We start from the raw sequence: 19,070 nt of genomic DNA on the forward strand, positions 1-19,070 counted from the left end.
ATTTGGGCGAACTGCCGTGCATCGAAATCGCGTTCAGTTAATCTCTTTGCATTTGGATTTCGAACTGTAACTTCTCTCCTATTCGGCCGATTTGTACAAATGAGGTCTCTTTTTATTTGTACTTCAACGGAAAGTAAAGAAAAACTCGCTAAATAGACGGAAAACAATTTTTGAGAAAATTTGGTGGATCCTGGCATCACGGTGAATGGTTAATCGGTTAATCGCCTCGCCGTCTTTTATTGCCTTGCTCGAAACCGGACACCCAAAGCTATATCGCGAGATAACTGTAGTGGTTTAAGTGGATTTCGGCAGGGGCCATGGTTAGTACATAATATAATGAGTCACGAGGCTCATCACAGATTGCACTTACAGTGCAAGACGCTCATTGGCTATAGAGTTTTGGCGGGAAAGAAGGTTCTAGAGTTGAGTCCTCCGAGCGTAAGAAAGCTCCTATGAGGTTTCTGTCGAATTGAATAATACGGTTTTGACAGAAAAATATTCTCAAGGGTTTCCAATTAGCAGTTCATTAGATTTTTTGGTAAAAGACCATCAGGGCTTGACAGTGTAATGGTTCAAAGACGAAGAAACGGGTGCGAGGAAAAAAGTATTTGGACGACCCGTTGAATAGCATTGGTTGATCTGTGTGCTGTACTATGGTACATCCGAGTGATTTCAAAAAGCGAGCCCTACTGGCACGCTTAATACACAAAGTTTGTGCTTTGTTGTTTTCCGTTTCCTTCTTTTCTTCTAAAAAGCAATGTTAGAGGGCCGATGCTGTCCTCCTATCCTACAATTTTTTTGTTTTTTTGAAAGAAAATACATTCACGAAGGGAGATAGGACAAAGAATGAAGAACAAAAAGTCTTGGCTCTAGAGAGATTTAAGGGGCAATTATTTTATGACTGATCCTCTAGTTGAGTGTCAATTTATTGAGAAATGCTTTTCAGCTTATGTTCGCATCTAATAAAGCATATTTTCGTAAGGCAAGGTGAGCAGTAAGAAGAGTCAACCGTAAAGTATGCGCTTCCTAGCGATCTGAGTCGGACTTTAGCATTAGTTGCATCATGCAGTTTAAATTAGTTCTACCGTTCCGGTTTTAGGTATCCATTAAAACTTGAGGGCTACCACGAGAAGCTATTTAACTAGTCTCTAACTTTTCTTTGAAGCAAGTTTAATTTAATACATTCCACTCGAAATTAACCATTTTCAGAAACGGACTAATTATAATAAAAACACTTTTGAAGACCTTATTAAAATAAACTTTACTTGTCGACGTCATGCGCATGACGACTTTTACTGGCTTTTTAGAGAGTCTTCAGACTTCCATTTTCGTGAAGGATACTAACTATTATTGCATTGTTTAACAACAGTACATCACACATCTGAAAGCGGAATCTTAAGAGAAATAGGAACTTATAACACACGAAAAGAGAATATCGACGGTGTAAGTCGGCAATCACATAACTCATGTTAGCGCCTACAAGACTGCATGAATACTTCACGTACTGCGCCGAACACAGTGCGGTCGCCGGTCGGCGCGCAAAGCATGAGCGCCTACAAGACTGCATAAATACTTCACACACTGCACCAAACACAGAGCGTCGCTGGTCTGCGTGAAACGTATATTGACGATGTAAGTCGGCATAACTTGATTTGCGACGTCGCAGACTTCCTGTCATACTTTATTTTTTAAACGGAAAACTACTCAACGGCAGTTCTTTAAAACTGCCGTAATTTTTCTTCTCTGTGCTAAGAAAATTCTGCAAAAATTTCAAGGAATGATGTCAATTTGTTCTCTTTTAAAAAAATAACAGCGAGGCGGAGATTTTCAGACCCCGCAAACGAGATATGTGATTGCGGACTTACGCCGTCGATATATGTATTTTAGCCGACCAGGATTAGAATCAACTTTAACTCCAAACGCAGGGACAGTTAAAGAATGAGGAACGTTCATGGAAAAAATTAAAAATCGTACGTTTAACCTTACAGGGTATGCATCCTCCCATGTATCCACTCAACAGGCGAATAAAATAATTCAAGCTGTTCCGATGTCGTAAATGTTTTTCTAACAGTACTCCTATTCTAATTTCACCCGTCAGACTGGAGGAAGAGCCGAAGTCGAATATTCAGCAATTCATAGTTAAAGCCATCATATATACCACATTAGTTCCTTGTTGCAAAAGCGGTCTGCCAATTGTCACTTTTTAGGATTTGCGTTTACATTCTTAGTGCCCACACTTTTTACAGCACAGCGCACTCCTATAAATTAGTGTCTCTATTTACTTATTTGTGTGTGTGTGTTTTTTTTTTTTTTTCAGCTGATCACGCTGTTTTTTGGAGCAAATGATTTATGCTCCGGTCAGTGTTATGACAAAGAGGGAACTTCTGCTCTACAGCACAAGAAGAAGCTCCAAATAGCTTTAGATTATTTACAAGCGAATCTACCTCGCACTTTAGTCAATCTTGTACCTGTATTAGGTGAGCGCACATATAATATACCCGCCGATAACAAAAGTACATATAACAAAGTACATATTAACGCCGATGACAAAAGTAATTAATTTTTACTGCAACATTCAAGAATGTCCAACTATGTTTTGTTTTGTTAAAGGATACTAACCAAAACAACCCGTTATAATTTTTTGAGATTTTTTTCTTCCTCTTGAATGCGTGAAGAAAATGTATAGAAAATGTCAAGATTAACAAATGGTTGGTTTTCTTTCTTTATAAATAATAAATAATGAATTTTAATGAATTCTAAGCGGATATTTGCAACGTCGCTATTAGCAGTGTGCATCTTTTTGCTGTAGCAATTTTCTTTTCATAGGAAATGTGTCGCTGACTGGAAGGGGTAATCATCAAAATAAAGAGGACAAGAAAAGGTACCTAGTGTTAAGAACCACAAACGCGGATTTAAGTAAATGTTAGGACATTTTATGCTCTAAAAAAGGGATCAATTAACCGTATTCGATAGTGGTTTGATGTATCGTTTGGTTCAAAACAATAGAATATAACCTCAAACCAAAATATTAGGAATTTGTCAGAAAAGCTGAAAATGAGAAATTTCGTAGAAATTTTACTACTCATCGTCAATTAGTACTCATACGAATCAAAAATCTATCACAAAAAACCCGCTCTGTCAGATTACTCAATTGACTTTTGAGGCTATGTTTATGTTTTGAACCAATCTATAATTCTATATCGATGCAATCTCATCCGTTTGATGTATCGAATACGTTCTATAGGTCACATTATTCCATACCAAATCGAATATTTGACTGAACGACCAGTGAGATTTTATCATACCGCAAACCGCACAGCGTTAGTTGCAGGCGGAAGAAGTTAACTCCACTGGAAAGCCCAACGAGCAGAAGTTACGCCTGTGAGGCGCACGACACACCGATATAGTCACATTTGCGTTTCAAGTATCTGAAGGGGCTTGTTTTGAAATCCTGAGACCCTAGTTTCTGGCATGATCTAATATGATGTAGCTACCAACAACTCCTTGTTGCGAGTTTTAGCATTTTAAATTTTATTTGGATTTGATGTTTCAGATGTGTCTGTAAGTATGAGAGTCAAACGATCTCTAGTTTGCCGGCTCTTACATAGATTTTTCTGTACCTGCTTCCATCAAAGTGGAAACATCGATGAAATGGCAGTCATCACTCAATTAGTGAGAGATTATCAGCGAGCTGAGGAGACTTTAGTGAGTAAATATTTTACCTTTATTTCTTATTTTGCGGCGTTGACTTGACGCAAAACAGTTACTCGAAAAATTATGAGCTTATTCTCCCTTCCTTCTTGGCCGAGGAAGTTGCAATTTTTTGGTGGAATGGAGCGCTCATAAATTACGCAACGCATATTTAGACGCCATTTTGGACCCCCATCCCTCCCTTTTTGTACAACATTCGCGTGACTTCGGTCACAAAAAATAAATGTATTAGATAACAGAAATAATTAAATCGACATAACTAAAAAATGTTGAAACTAATAATTAATACTATTTTCTGAGAGTGAATAGTAGTTGTCATAATTAATGTAATAAAAATGTAAATTATAACTATGTCAACTGACTCAACTAATATTATTCCTTTTTTCCCCTCCTCAAATGAGTTTTTCGCTCTAATGGTAAAAAATCATGCTTAAGAAACCACCGGTTGATTCCTCAGAAAAATACTGCAATTATTTAGAAATGTACATCTCAGAAAATAAATATTTTTTTGAGAGATAACTTGGCAACTTTGGAATACTCGTACGGCATTTTTCCTTAGCACGGCGGATATATTGATCAGCTCACAGCAATAGATATCCAGTGATGAACTTTCAGTGGAATCTGAATCCTGAGAAATGTGAACGCAGGATCAGGCGGGATCCCTTTGATGCAAGTCCGTCTGAGTCATACCGTGTGAGTTCTTTGCTCTCTGCGCGGAGTAAGGCCAGGGACAGGGACGCCAGGGGAAGGGTTATTGAAAGGCCTTAAACTTAATGTCACGGCAGGACTCGTTTCTTTCAAAGGCTCAAGTCAACAAATGTTTCTCTGCTAATTGCCGAGTTCGAGTGTAAGTTGAGTAAAACTTCTTGAGCGAAAACACACTTGCTTGAACCCGGCCTGTAAACATTTCCTCGCGATTCGGTGTTCACGGGGACTCAATTCAATCGTCATGGGTTGTATTTTCAGCTCTGACAAGATAAACACAAATTTCCTTGTTAAAAGTTACGATAACCGAGAGTACAAGTACTTGTTCACAGGGGAAGTGATACACGTAGGCCAAAGGTTTCAATTAGAAACAAATGTGCAATCTTTTCAACATTTTATAAAGAAAATGATTCGAACAACAAGAAGTTCGGAAATAAACTCCTGAACAAGATATTTTTTGAATTTTTGCCGCAGATTAATCAGACAGCAAATTTTACAAATTACGTTTTTGTGTGTTTTCGCGGTTATAGGCCATTTCGTCAACGATTTTTTGTCCGCGAACCTGTTTTTTCTAGTAATTTACGTCCCCGCGTTTTTTCGGCACGGGGGTTTTGGTCCATGTACCAGTTGAGACCCAAAGTTAATTGACCCACATGTAAATATAAAACGACAATTGCTCAAGACGTTTTTGGATGAAAATATACTTATAATGTCTTGGAAAAATGAGGGTTTGCTTATTTTTTTGTTTTGTCTGTTTGGTCCAACGGAGAATAATATGTAGTTGAGAGTTTTGTAAAAATGGGGGAGTGTCAATTCCATGAGACAAAATTCACTAAAACTCTCTACACCTCTTTGGTGTAACAAGACTTAATTATCATTCAAGAGATTCCCACCTTGTTATACCTGAACCGGATGAACCTCTATATTTGCCTCAGCTAAAGGCTCTTAGATTTTTCCTGTGTAGGTACGATAAGTATCTTGATTTATTTTGCGAGGAAAGATTTGTACTTTTAAAGGATGCCTGTCATTCTTAATACGTTCAATTTCGTATAATACTGTGCAACACCTCTGTTGTGAAATAGTTGCTTCAGGCGCCACCGCACGGCGGGCGGGCGGCCAGCGCGGAACGCGGATTGGCGCCTACAAACCTAAGTGGATACTTCAAGCATTGTGCCATGCGTGAAGTATCCACTTAGGTTTGTAGGCGCCAATGAGCCTCTCGCGCTGGCAGCACGCCGCGCTAATATTTATACTCGCATAATCAGCATTTTTTATTTCATGATTTTGAAATGTTAGCACACTCTGCTTTGATTATTCTTATTTAAATTGATGGGAAAAAATATGTATCAATTTATCAAAGGAGAATAATAATATAATGTGTGTTTTTAAATATTGGTGGTTCCGTGTCAAATTTAATGATTATCAAAGCACTTTAATTTTTTCTTTTACATTTTGTGCTTTTACTGTGCTGCAGCGAGGTGTATACGCGCAACGAAACGCTCAAAATTTGACGTATTTGACTCTGAAAGATCGATGTTCAAATGGGTTAAAACTAAAGGTTGCGTGCTTCTTGGTTTTTACCCTCTTTTATTCATTTTTACAGTTTCTGTCGGCACAACTGCGGCTCATTGAGATTAATGTCGCTTGAAAAAGGTTTTACAAATATTTGTCTAGTTTTAAAAATATAAATGTTTTCAAAATGAAGTAATAATTTCGTAAAGAAAAAATAAAAAAAAAGTACGTATACGTAGATAAGGTATATTGTTCATTCAATATTTTAAGGATAGAAATAAAACCAAATATTCACCAATGACTTTTTAAAAAGATGATTCAAATGGAGAAAGTAATAACATTTTTTTTAGAAAATGAGCAACCATAACAACACCTCCTTCTCTCTCAATTTCTCATTTCCATATTGTCAATATAATTTTACATACTGACTCTAAAATATAACACTTGGACCAAGTCACTGTTGCTTGTTTTACGTGTGGGCGTAAACTACTGGACAAAAAAGGTACACGAACAAAAAATCGTTGACAAAATGTCCTGAAACCGTTTTTGCCATTTAACCAATGTTAATCGTAAACATTTGCAGCTTTTCCAGGAATTCATTTCCAGGCTTCCCGTTGTGTAATTCATTTTCTCTGCATTTATAAGTGTAAATGTCGCGCAATGCCGTGATTCATACCTTGTGTAGAAACCCCTCTTGGACCCTAGGTCTGACATACCAAAATTTCCAATTTTTTTTTTTGAAAAATAAACTTTTGTTCTGCAAATACTTTAAAACACCGTAGCACAGATTGATTCAACATTTTCGCTGAACTCTACACCAGTATGTCTGTGAAACACTCTTTCCTATTCAAAGGTGTCAAATGAGTTCAATATGTGTCTCTTGCTCTGGAATCTTTCCACTACTTTCTGGTGATACTTTAAATTTGGATTTCAGGTGAAAAGTGGCCGATATAATAAGAAAGAAGACTTTACGGTTGTGATTCAACCTTTTATCAAACTCTTCAACGCGCCACTCAAATCAGATAGGAAAACAAGACTGAAGGAGGTCATCGATATCTCATACGTTACTTACGACTGCTTCCATTTCAGTCAAAAGGGTCACGCACTAGGTAAGTAGAATTTTGAAATTATATTTCTATGCATTATTTGTGCAACATTTCAAATTTTATCATCGCTAAGCGAAGACATTTCAATTTGATGTAATGAATCAGCAGATGAACAGCGGTGGTGAAGAAAATTCCTGATTGCTTCCTGAGGTATTTAACTTACCTGAAACGCTACCCTGTGATATTCATTCAAAGGGTCGTTTTTGGAAAAATTGAAAATTGTCGTCATCTAGCAACCAGGAGGCTTGCTGATAGTTGTCATCATTATTTTGGTCATTCAAAGGGTGGGGAGTGAAGGAAGAGGGGAGAAAGAGAAAAAAATAATCTTTGACTTATTCAAATTGATTTCAAATTATTTTAGTTCGGCTAAAAGTTTTGCGCAAAACATCAACAAGAGCCCTCTCTAAATTCGCCGTTAATTACATTTTCACATGATAGTAAAATGGAAGCGGAGATCAAACACCGCAAACGAGTTACGTGATTTAGTAGTTTCACCGTCGACATCTCATTCAACCGATTACATAAGCTCTTCAAATTAAATCATCTTATTCTCAGCATTACTCTATTATTGTTTCGATCTACATCATTTCGCTTTACAGTGTATACTTTCTCTGTTTCTGTAGCTGCCAATCTTCTGTGGAACAACATGTTGGAGCCACTGGGTCAAAAATCCGAAACAACCATGAACTATGTAATGGAGAGATTTAGGTGCCCAACACCTGATACTCCCTACATATTCACATACAACAACACGGTCAACCTTTATCAGTATGGAAAACAGGACGCACCCTTGTAGATGAGAATGGAGATTTTGAAGATGTCCTTAATGAAACGAATAATATTTCTTTCACCTGTGGGTCGATTGTTAAATCCGTGTCGAATGATCCTAATCGATAAATCCGTATCTTAGCAATGCTATTTATCGCTCAAGGTCATTCGATATCCATCCAACAATCGACCCACTGGGGTTCCCACTCGTCATACCCACCGCAGTGCCCTTCCTGAGACGAGTTTTCAGTGCGCGGAAAATGCTCGCTTGAGTTTTTTGTCGAGCCCTGGTAAAAGGCGGTTACCTTAAATGAAATCAGCATGCGTGAATTGAATGAACGAATGAATGCATGTATTTATTAAGTATGCAAAAGCTCCTCATTTTGCACTGCCACTCATCAAGTCAGGCCTTAAGTGGGCGGTCTCATCTTGAGCGAAGATCCTATGGAAAATTAGGCGCTCTATTACCTGTCTCAGCGCATAATTATTTAGATTTTGAACAGTCCCTTAAAATAACAATAGAAAAGCGGGTTATCGAATTAAAATGTCTGGATTTTCCCAAACATTCGCAGTGGTGTGCATCACTTGTTTTTTTTTTTTTTTTGTTCACGTTGATGACTCCGCTGGTCTTTCAAGTCATTTTGAAAAATAGACATATACTGGGACCGCGTTAAGCATAAAGGAACCAAGCCACACCAGCTATTGCCGAAGTTCATCGGACAATTAAATTTTTTACATGAAAACGGTTGTAGGGATTTTTTTTGCCAATTTCAGTGAATTTTCAGAGTGGTACAAAGCAAATTCCTCAAAATTTTCAAAAAAGTCTGCACAAACGTTCTCTTGTACAAAAAAATTAAATTACTCGCAATTAAATTTAGTAATAGCTGATGTGACTTGGTTTCTTTCTGCTAAATGCGGTCTACTTGTTCCTCCCTTAATTCAAAATTATATTATCATTTCGATCACCAGATAAATCAGCCTCTCATAAACCGCATGTCGATATCTCTTTTGATTTCCAAGAACGAGTGCGATGAACAGTTGTTTTGGGACAGCTTTTGTATAGAGTGGTGCAACCATAACGCTGTGTGATTCAAAATTGTAGAGTCTGCTCGATATTTCAAACTGGCCGGACCGGACGCTCTGCGATTCGAAATTCTTTCGGTAGCTTCGGTTTGATACAGATTAGGAGGATTAGCAAAACTAATGATTGAACTTTTGTTTACATTCCCGCATTAGTCCATGAAAGCCGCATTATCTGTATGCAGTACGTGTTTTTTGTAAGGTTCTGAGTACACTTTTTCCAATAAAAACTCCTTTCTGATGAAGGACGGGTCCCTGTTCAGTGTTCGCGTCCTACTAAAGACCCGCGATTTTATAATAAAATTCTACTCTTTTAGGATGATACCTTTTTAATCCTTAATATTCATTAAAAATAGGCGTATGATGTAGAATTAAATAGCAATTGGCAGCTGCAGCCTTCTTTACATCATAGGGCTTATTTGAAAACTTCTGTACTTCAACTTTTTTAATGGCACCCTGTACAGACTCTCCCCTATTTGAAATATATTTAATGAGTAAAAAACTTCTCAGTCATATCAGCTCCAAATTAGCGTGAGTCCACTGTGCAAGAAAATACAATTTTTTATACCGAGACATCGTTCTTAAACACTTTTGTAAATCTCCTGCCTGATTCCCTTAAGTAGGTACGTTTATATCATTCAGGCAAGTTTTTGAGACCCGACAATTCCTGGATGCAACTGTCATGAAAATTTATTTGTGAACATGGTATCAAAGAATATCGAGTTTGCTACTTTGAGTCTCGAAATAAAAATTTTTTACCCAGATTTGAATTTTTCGAGTCAAAAAACCTTGGCAGGGCAAGTGCGTGTTTTGTATGAACGAAACAAATTTTTTTGAAAGATCTTTCAATGTTGTGGTACAATTCTACGTCTATGGTTTCACAAAAATCTTTACATGACATTTTTTACGTTCCGAGGACGTCACATATGTTATATTATTTTCAGACAGTTCATCGATGGATAATTAATTATTTTTAAGTTCTACTTAATATTTTGACCTCTTTTGCGTTTGGATCTCCACTTTTGAGACCCTTAAAATCTTTAAACTCGATGAAGAATAATATAATGTCCATTGAAGTACGGCACAGTGCCTTAAAACCATAAAGGTTTTAAGGAAATCAATATGCTTAACAAAGTTGAGAGATGATGAGAAAAAGGAGAAGAAAAAACATGATGTCTACCGCAACCGTATTTCACTTATTTTTGATGATTTAAGATGTGCGTCATTCAAATTAAATTTTCAATAAAATGATATTAAAAAAGTTTTTATTTACAAGAAAGTGAAACTTTTGTACTTACGTTTATAGATGTATACGTTTGTAATACGAGGTTTGACAAATGAAAATAAAGAAAAAATAATGAACAAATGGATCTATACTTGGGCTAATTTCTTTTCACTTTTTATTTTTGTGGTAACCTCGCAAAATCTCTATAATAAAAGGCTTACCAAGAGGTAATAGTAAGAGAGGAAGAGGCAATGGATGGAGCTATCAAGCAAAATATTCGTATTCCTTGTTCGGAAATTGTACGAGGAAGAGGTGCTGTAAAAAAAGGAATGATGAAATCATCGGACGGTTGGTTGGTTGATTGGTTGGTAGATATGTATACTTATAGGTGCGACGACGCCATGTCACCATCTCATCGGTAAATACGCATTGAGTCGGATGTGGCTTTCATAAAAATATGACTCCCGATTCGAAGTTGACAAATTTTCATGAAAAAAGGATTTTGATGTGTCAAAAAAACAAATAAATATAAAAAACAGAAAATGAAAACATGGCTGAGAAAAGACTGCCAAAGAGGTGTGAACGGATTTTTTCCTGAAAGGCCTGTCATAAAAAAATGCGTAAAGTTGTAAATCGAAATTTTTCACTCGTCCCTCCCTTTGACGCACCCGCAACAATGGTCTGCGCCCACCCTCAACGTCCTGACTATGACGTCACGTCAGTTCGCCTTCAGCGTTGAGTGTAGGCAACAAGGGCTCTCACGTGGTCAAATAGTGGTATCATGCATATTGAAATGTTACACTTTCATGAACACGCACAGGCGCGAAGAAGACCCACCCCCCGATGAAGCTTACCTAATTTATGGACAGTCCCTATGACGGGCGTAATTTCATCGCGTAATTACTTTACCTTTACAATTACTTTATTTGTTTAATCTATTTTCTGCAAATTGGTATTATTCTTAAGAATAGTACAAAATGGCAACAGTCTAACAGTCTCTAATTTTAATATAAAAGTTCCTACACAAGTTCTCCTCCAAAAAAATAAAGTCGAGTGAAACCCGTTTTGTATAGAAACTTCATTTTCGAGGGGTTTACTGCTGAAATATCCCATTGAGTTAACAATATCTAATATCTGATTAAGTATTTTTAATAAATGCCGCTACGAAATTTAAAATATATTTTTCAAAGTTGAGGTTCTCAAAACATGAATCCAATATATTTCTTTCCTTGATGTAACCAGTATGTTTCTCCTTCATTTTTATACCTTAACATAATAATTCAAAGTTTTGATTTTGTCTTTTGAAGTTTCGTAGCGCGGTGTATTTCATGATTGTGTCATTAAACTACTTCAAAATAAAATTCTTCACAAATACCGCAAGTTACAAGCTCAAGGTAATGTTGAAACGACGCCAAAAGGCGGAAAATGCAGTGATACGCCTGAATACCCATTTATCCTAATAGTTCAGAGGTCGGGCGTCTTAAGTGACCGAGCATCAAAAGCTGTTCCCGCACTTAACAAGTTTTTGGCTATCCGGTAACAATCCCAAGTTCTCTCGACTCTTATTCAATCGTCTAGAATTTAAGGTTACATAAAAACGCAGGAGTGGATTCTCAAACGCGGTGAAAACTGGACCCTATCCCGGAATCGGCAATTGTATGGAAGAGACGTTTCGTCGCCTCTCTGACGTAAGGTCGTATCGCAATCTCCAAGTGACCCCTGTTTCACATATAAACCCATGCTTTCTGGAGTTCATGCGGAAATCGTGATACGCCATTTTTTCAAAGGAGCGACGGTTTGTCTACGACCGCCCGTTTGATGAGGATCACCTCAGCGAGAATTTAAGGATGTACTGATTGGTATAGAATTCGGCAATTTCTATATGCGCATAATATTATCATAAGCTGTCATGCTTATGGTGACAGTGAACTCACAGCGCCCGGCCGGATTCGAAAAAGGAACGCTATACGTGCACAATGGAATATTTGGAAAATTTTACACCAACTAACTTCTCGGCTGCTGTTGTATCGTATGAAACGTGAAGCTCGCATCGGTAAGTATATTTAGACGGACCAGTATTTGATTAACTCCTTTTGTATTGGTATATGAATGGTACAAGGATATAAATGGTTCGCAGTTAGAGGAAGGGAACCGATGTGATTGCAGTATTTCAAAAATCGCACTACTTCTGCTTTGCTCTCAAAAATACTGAATATATGTGGATGCAGAAATACAATTCACCCATTCATTATCCTTTAAAAGTAAGGACGGGTAAAATAAAACAAATAAAAACTATCTGCTATTCTAAGCAATTAATTTTTTAGATATAAATGAAGGTGCATGATTTTTAGAATACTAAAATCGCGTTGAAGCCCTTTCCTGGTAATTGGTAAATGCGATCCAAGTACAGGTATTTGTTTGATTTGAGCTGCGGAGTTTCTCGAGATCGCATAATACATTTAAACTAAATGTATGCACAATAATTATGTCGCAGCAGATATCGCTTTATATTGCTTTGCAGCAGATTTTTATCTTTCGATTGTCTCAACTAGAAAATAGAATCATAAAAAAACAAACAAATAATTTCAAGCGTTAAAAAATAATTTGGAGAGGTTGAATATAATCAAATTTAAGATGATTATGTTGATAATGAGTATTTTATGAGAATTTTTGAACCCTGGTCGCTTTATTGCAGCGTTAACTCAAGAGGTATGGACCGTTGTCATACTTAAAATACATACGCGTATAAGGAATAGAAAGGCGTAAAACTGGCAACTACTTTGCTTGTATGACAGGAAGGGAATGTAGCTCATTTTCCACGAACTTAGATAGTTTTTCGGTGCGAATAAAGTTGAAACTCACGTCCAATGTACAAATTCCAATAGGAACTGTCACCCACTCATTCCGAGATTTGAGATGTGATTTTTATTAAACACTGTTAAAAAATTCTGACAGTAGTTGCAAGACGGGCTGGCTAGATATATGTTCCCAAGTACATCCAGCGCCTAGTATCGGATTTCCGGCTGTGTGGATGAGACGTTCAGTAAACCCTCGTGAAATGCAGAGGGTATATCACTATAATTAATAGCTAATAGATTCCTCGGGGAGAATAAGTAGCCAAAAGTCACAGATACATTATGTGATCATGTACATTCGACGGTGCATTCACTTTTGTGTAAAAGAGCCATGCGAAGAAATTCCAAAATTTCTGCGAACAAAAAGATTTGGAGATATTATCAAACTACATAGAGAGCCCATTGTGAATTGCTACATGCAAAATAAACGTGTCTGGTCGATTTAGTAATTTATGATTATCTAATACTCTCGGGCGATAACAAATTGCAGTTATTAAGCCTCTGGCATGGGCGGTTTCTGGATCAGTAATTCTTGAATTAATGTATACATCGAAAAAGGCATTTAGTTCGTAGCTACGAGTTTACGCGCAGCTAATCAGTAGAAGCTAAATATTTATCTCCGTTGTCTGTAATTTTTCCATACTTGTTTGATAATTTGTTCTATTCATGAACGAATTCTCTAACTCACCCATCTATGTTTTCATCCTGGTGTCGCTCTGCCCGTACGCATGATAATGAGGCCTGGAACATGGATTAAAAATGATACTCCTGGTTAACCCCGTGGACTGGTTGAAAGTTGGTTTTCGTTAATTAAAAAAACGCATATGATTTAGGCACAGCGCAGGGCCCGAAAATCCGACGTGTGAGCCGACAACCGAAAGACAACGTCGGTGCAACGACCCGTCAAAGGATCTCGATCTGCCGTTTTAAGGAAAAACGTCGTATGAGCATTCAAATGTAGCCAAATTTCCCAGCAGAAAATCCTTATCTTTGAGGAAATTTATGAATATTTTCCCCTCAAATTTTCAGGAGCTCTCAAAGAAATTGCGGACAAAATTATCTGAAAAATTGGAGGACAAATATTCATGAGTTTACCATGAAATTCGTGATTTATCAAAGTAAATTTGGCAGCGCCTGAAGGCTCATACGGCGTTTTTTCTTGGATAAAATGTTTATTTTTGAGGTAGGTTATGAATATTTTTCCTTGAAATTTTCAGGAACTTCAGGTAAAATTGCGAACAAAATCATCCGAACAATTGGAAAGAAAATTTCATAAGTTTACCAGAAAATTCGTGTTTTATCAAAGGAAATTTGGCAGTGACTGAAGGTTCATACGGCGTTTTTCCTTAGCACGGCAGTATTATACCACCATCCGTCGCCGATTTGCGCGCCTGAAGTATCATACATTTAATTAATATTGTGTCATTCTAAAAAAGCACGAGAAGAAAATATTCCTCCAGGTAATCATTTTAACGAGAGGACAGTCAACGAAAGTTCTGCGGTGATGGGTCATTGCCAAGGGGTGTGCCAACTTTTAAGAGGTGCCGGCAGTGGTGGGTCCACCTACACTGCCGTGCTAAGGAAGAACGCCGTATGAACCTTCAGGCGTTGCCAAATTTCCTTTGATGAAACACGAATTTCCTGGTGAACTTATGAATATTTCCCTTCCAATTTTTCGGATAATTTTGTTCGCAATTTCACCTAAAATTCCTGAAATTTTCAAGGAAAAATATTCATATCTTTTCTCAAAAATAAACATTTTACTGAAGAAAATTTGGCAACTCTCGAATGTTCATACGGCGTTCTTCCTTAGCATGGCAGTATACAGACTACACGTGGTAAATTGTCATTATCTGATGGGGTTACGCTGAACCGCCTGGCACTTCTTCAAAAGAAAGGGAGAGAAGTAAATCAACTCGGCTGAAAAGTTTCAGCTGAACAAATCAAGTCACCTATTATTTCAAGTTATCATCACATAGGTATTAGTTTTCATTCGAGTTATCACTATTTTCTAAACATTTTCCTGGCGTGATTTTCCATCATTTCATCTTAGACTGAGGAAACTGGTATAACCTTTTCCTCTACTTCATATTCTTCTTCTTATTCCTTTTTTTAATTTATTACATTTCACCAGCTATTCAACTAACATACGGATCCTAAAATATTGACGCTCACTAGAAAAAGACACAGAAACTATAGATTATAGTTTATCAAATAAGTCGCTGATCTCTGAATATTCTGGGAAAATGTAAAACACAGATGTTGGTTGAGCTCAACTTTAACCAATCAAAAGGCCACATTTCAAATACTTCGCTGACATGCCGAGGCAGAGCACTGTATGAGCGCTTGAACGTTGGCAAATTTCCCAACACAAAATATGAATTTTTAGGTAAACTTGTGAATGTTTTTTCCTATTCCCCCGAGAATTTTATTCGCAATTGAATCTGAAGAAATATTCCGGAGAAAGAAAATATTTTCAACTTTTTTAAAAAAAAATACGTTTTTTATCAAGGGAAATTTTGCAATATTCGAATGTTCTTGCGGCGTTTTTCCCCAGCACGACAGTGTAGAGAAGTGGTTCCGGGCAGCAAAATTAAATTCATAAGCGCAAGTCTTCAAATTGTAAGTTCATCAAAGCCTGTGCGCAATCAAAACTGCTTTAAAGAATTACGGTGGCGCGTTTAACCATTTAATCATATGTGCACGCCGTGTAAGTGCGCAATCAGCTGTAGCCATATTCATTAACTATGCGCGCAGGAAAGCCACAGTTGTGGAAAAATCCCTATAATGCCCAAGGCCTCCCAGCCTCTATCTTTCTCTGGAAAGATGTCGTCGATAATAGCGTTATACCGGCGGACTTTTTCTCCGTTTATCTTTTTTATCAATTTTAGTCCTTTTAACATAGCCTCCGTGTTAAGTGCCCCGCATGCCCAACCAAGAAACTGAACTTTACATTGTATTGTAGACTTTGATTTAAGTACTTGCAACGCCACGCCACTTTCTAGGCAAAAGAATGTGGGTGTATTTCAGTGTTTTAAACTTTCTGGAGGAAAATTGTACTTTCCCTAGAAAACCGTTGCACGCTTCCAACTGAAGTCGTTGATTAAGAGCAAAAAAAAAAAAAAAATTAGACGACAGCAACTGCGGTCGAACGCTTAAAATATTATAATTTTTCAGTCGATTTGTCAATTGTGGAATAAAGTTACGTTTCTTCGTTCGAGAAACAACAACAAGCGCCGGCCGAGTGACTCAAATTAGCCCGTTTTTGCCGGTAGCGCTGAACGTGCGCTAATGTCAACGGCTTCAGCTTCAGCGGAGGACGGGCGGAGCGACCCGGAACAACCCGCCTTTTTCAAGCGCGATTTCGGAGAAAAGGAGAAGAACATGAATAAATAGGAAGGCAGTAAAAATTTTACTGCAAAATTGATGAGTCAAACTTTAAATCTCATTGGGAGAACCTGCGAGAGACTAGCCGAAGGTGTCCACATGAGGTCACTGCGTAAAAAAACACATTATTAGCACGGGAGAAAATGGGAAGGTATAGGTTCGATCGACATGAATCGATCGAAAAACGAAAACGTGAATCGATCGGCAAACGAGTGAATCGATCGACAAAAGCCGTGAGTCAATCGAAAAACCCCTGAGGCGATCGACAAGCCCGTGAATCGATCGAATTTTGAATTTTGTCGATCCAATCGGTGTCGATTGCTTCAAGTCGATCGGTTCACCTTTCCATTTATCGATCGAATCCATACCCTTCGAAAAAATGGACCGAAACTTTTTGGCCGGGTGAAAAATCACCAAATTTTGCGAGTTGAGATACGGCGTATCAACTTTGGAAATTTCGGTGAGTAGCGCAGGGGGAAAAGCTCAGTAAACGACGGAACTTTTTGAGAGAGATTTTTGTCTAGCTGAATCGAAAAAAGAAAATCTGAGTTTTCGCTGAGAGACCAAAGCAATAAACACGTCTCGTCCAAAGATTAGTTGCGGGTGGTTCTGTCAATGTTTGTGCGTATGAAAAGGCTTGATTCCCATTTTGATTCAGCAATTTTAAGCCTCGGTAATGTCAGATCAAAACTTTAAAACAACTTTGTTTCTCAAAACTATGGTTATTGAACGGCAACCTTCAAACAACTTTAGACTCTAGTTTAATCACATTTTTGGACGTTTTTTGAGCCAAACAGCTACTTTAAAAAATCTGTGAGCTGCAATGCCGCATGTTACCAATTAATTCAATTTTCCATTCTGTGGATCTAGTATTATAAACAATCAAAATCTCAGACCCCCACCGCCGATAATTTCCCTAAGCATTGTGTACATGCAGCTTAGTCTCGTTTGCTAATTTTCTTGTTTTTGTCTTCCGTTGAATTATTCGGTATATTTTTGTGTATTGTCCTAATGTGATAAAGACTGGCGGCTAGTGGCTCGAGTTAATGGTTTCAAGTATGGAGTGAAAAATACGAATCAATCCTCACTTTTGATGTAAGTGATAGTCGTTTAATAAATGAGACAAAATGTGGGAAAATGGGTTCAGGAGGAACAAAACTTTTTTCTAGGACTGAACACACAATACCTTTTTCTCGACTTCTTTTTTCTATATTCTAACCATGACAACCCGCACAACCGCGATGGTGGCAATTTTTTGGCGGGAACATGGAGTAACTTTGAAATTTATTTAATGAGTCTCAAAAATTCCTGAAATAGCTTAAACAAGCCCGAAACTGTTTTCAGAATAGAGTATAAACCAAAAGAATTTTTAAAAACAAATTAAGAGCGTTACGTAATGGAAATCTGAAGTAAGGCTGAATTGGGAACTTGTACGGAAACGCTCAATTCAACCTCCACATCACACGCGCGCCCTTATTCTGCAAGGCATGCTACCAAATATCCTAGGCACAGCAATAAGAAATCCGCATTCAGAACTTCAAACAACCGCACTTCTGAAGATTTATCCTTTTTTCCGAGGAAGCTCCTATGATTTATATCTTTAAATATTTATGCTGTAAAAACAGTTTGTTTGTCTTCAATATATTGAGGTAAAGCAGTGAATCCCCAGCGTCCAAGTTTAATACGCTTGCTACACCCCCACTCTCCATCGGCGGGATTTTTCCGTCTATAAAGCGACGCCCGTCGGTCAGAGGTCACGGGCTTACGGGTGCGCCAGCACCGGCGCCCCTGGGGCTTTTATTAACCGGCTGTTGCTTCCACCCCAGCACTGCCGTGCTGAGGAATAACGAGACCTTTACGAACCTTTAGGCGTTGCAAAATGTCCTTTGGTAAGTCGCGAATTTTCGGGAAAATTTGTCGATATTTTTCTTCCAATTTTTCTGATAATTTTGTTCGCAACATTACCTAATGTTCTTGGGAATTTCTTGGAAAAATTCTCGTAACTTTCCTAAAAAAATAAACATTGTATCGAAGACAATTTGGCAACTCTCGAATGTTCATACGGCATTTTTCCTTGGTACGGTAGAGAACTCAGAGCCGTCACATGTGGTGTCTGTGGCTGGGCTGTTTCAGTTTTAGTGTTCAGAAGACTAAAGTTTCTAGTCCAGGTAACCCCTGGTAAAAATTGGCGATTAGAGCTGTGTTTCAAAATACGATAGGAATTCTTATAGCCGGCTAAAGAAGGCTACAGAAAATCATATAGCTGGCTGTAGAATGCGAAGAAAATCATACGGCCGGGCTATGCGAAGCGATAAAAAATTATGCAGCCGGGCTATAGTTTCTATCGCCGGGCTTTACACTTTAGCGCCTGGCTGTTGCTTTTTCGCCATCGATTATAAAAGGCTGTAAAAAATTGTGTAGAAATTTGTGTGCTTTGGAAATCATTAAGTTTGATACGGAACCACCTTAATATTTACTAAACATACGTTATATTTTTCTTTAATACATATTTTTTTTTCATCAATTAAAACGAGAATAATCCATACAGGATGTGCAAAAATTTCAAAATTATGAGTTGAAAAACGCTGACTCCGCCAGATTAAATATTAGAGCCTAACACAAAGCGGAACGGCGGCGACGCACTGGCGCCTACAAACCTAACAGGGATACTTCACGCATTGCGCAAAGCGTGAAGTATCCCTAATGCCAATGCGCGTTTCG

The 19,070-nt window shown here is 37.8% G+C and overlaps 1 protein-coding gene across 2 annotated transcripts in view; it reads left to right on the forward strand.

Annotated features, from left to right (window-relative positions):
- Nucleotides 1-9,455, forward strand: part of LOC109043820 (phospholipase B1, membrane-associated) — a 58,409-nt gene extending 48,954 nt beyond the window's left edge. For both annotated transcript variants that reach the window (XM_019061138.2, XM_072298158.1), the window contains 4 exons: nucleotides 2,318-2,477; nucleotides 3,554-3,705; nucleotides 6,863-7,037; nucleotides 7,658-9,455. In XM_019061138.2, the coding sequence (XP_018916683.2) occupies nucleotides 2,318-2,477; nucleotides 3,554-3,705; nucleotides 6,863-7,037; nucleotides 7,658-7,830 (660 nt within the window). In that variant the 3' untranslated portion in view covers nucleotides 7,831-9,455. The remainder of the gene's footprint in view (nucleotides 1-2,317; nucleotides 2,478-3,553; nucleotides 3,706-6,862; nucleotides 7,038-7,657) is intronic.
- The last annotated feature ends 9,615 nt before the right edge of the window (nucleotides 9,456-19,070 follow it).

This window comes from Bemisia tabaci, chromosome 3, assembly GCF_918797505.1.
Source record: "Bemisia tabaci chromosome 3, PGI_BMITA_v3".
Classification (NCBI taxonomy): Eukaryota; Metazoa; Arthropoda; class Insecta; order Hemiptera; family Aleyrodidae; genus Bemisia; species Bemisia tabaci.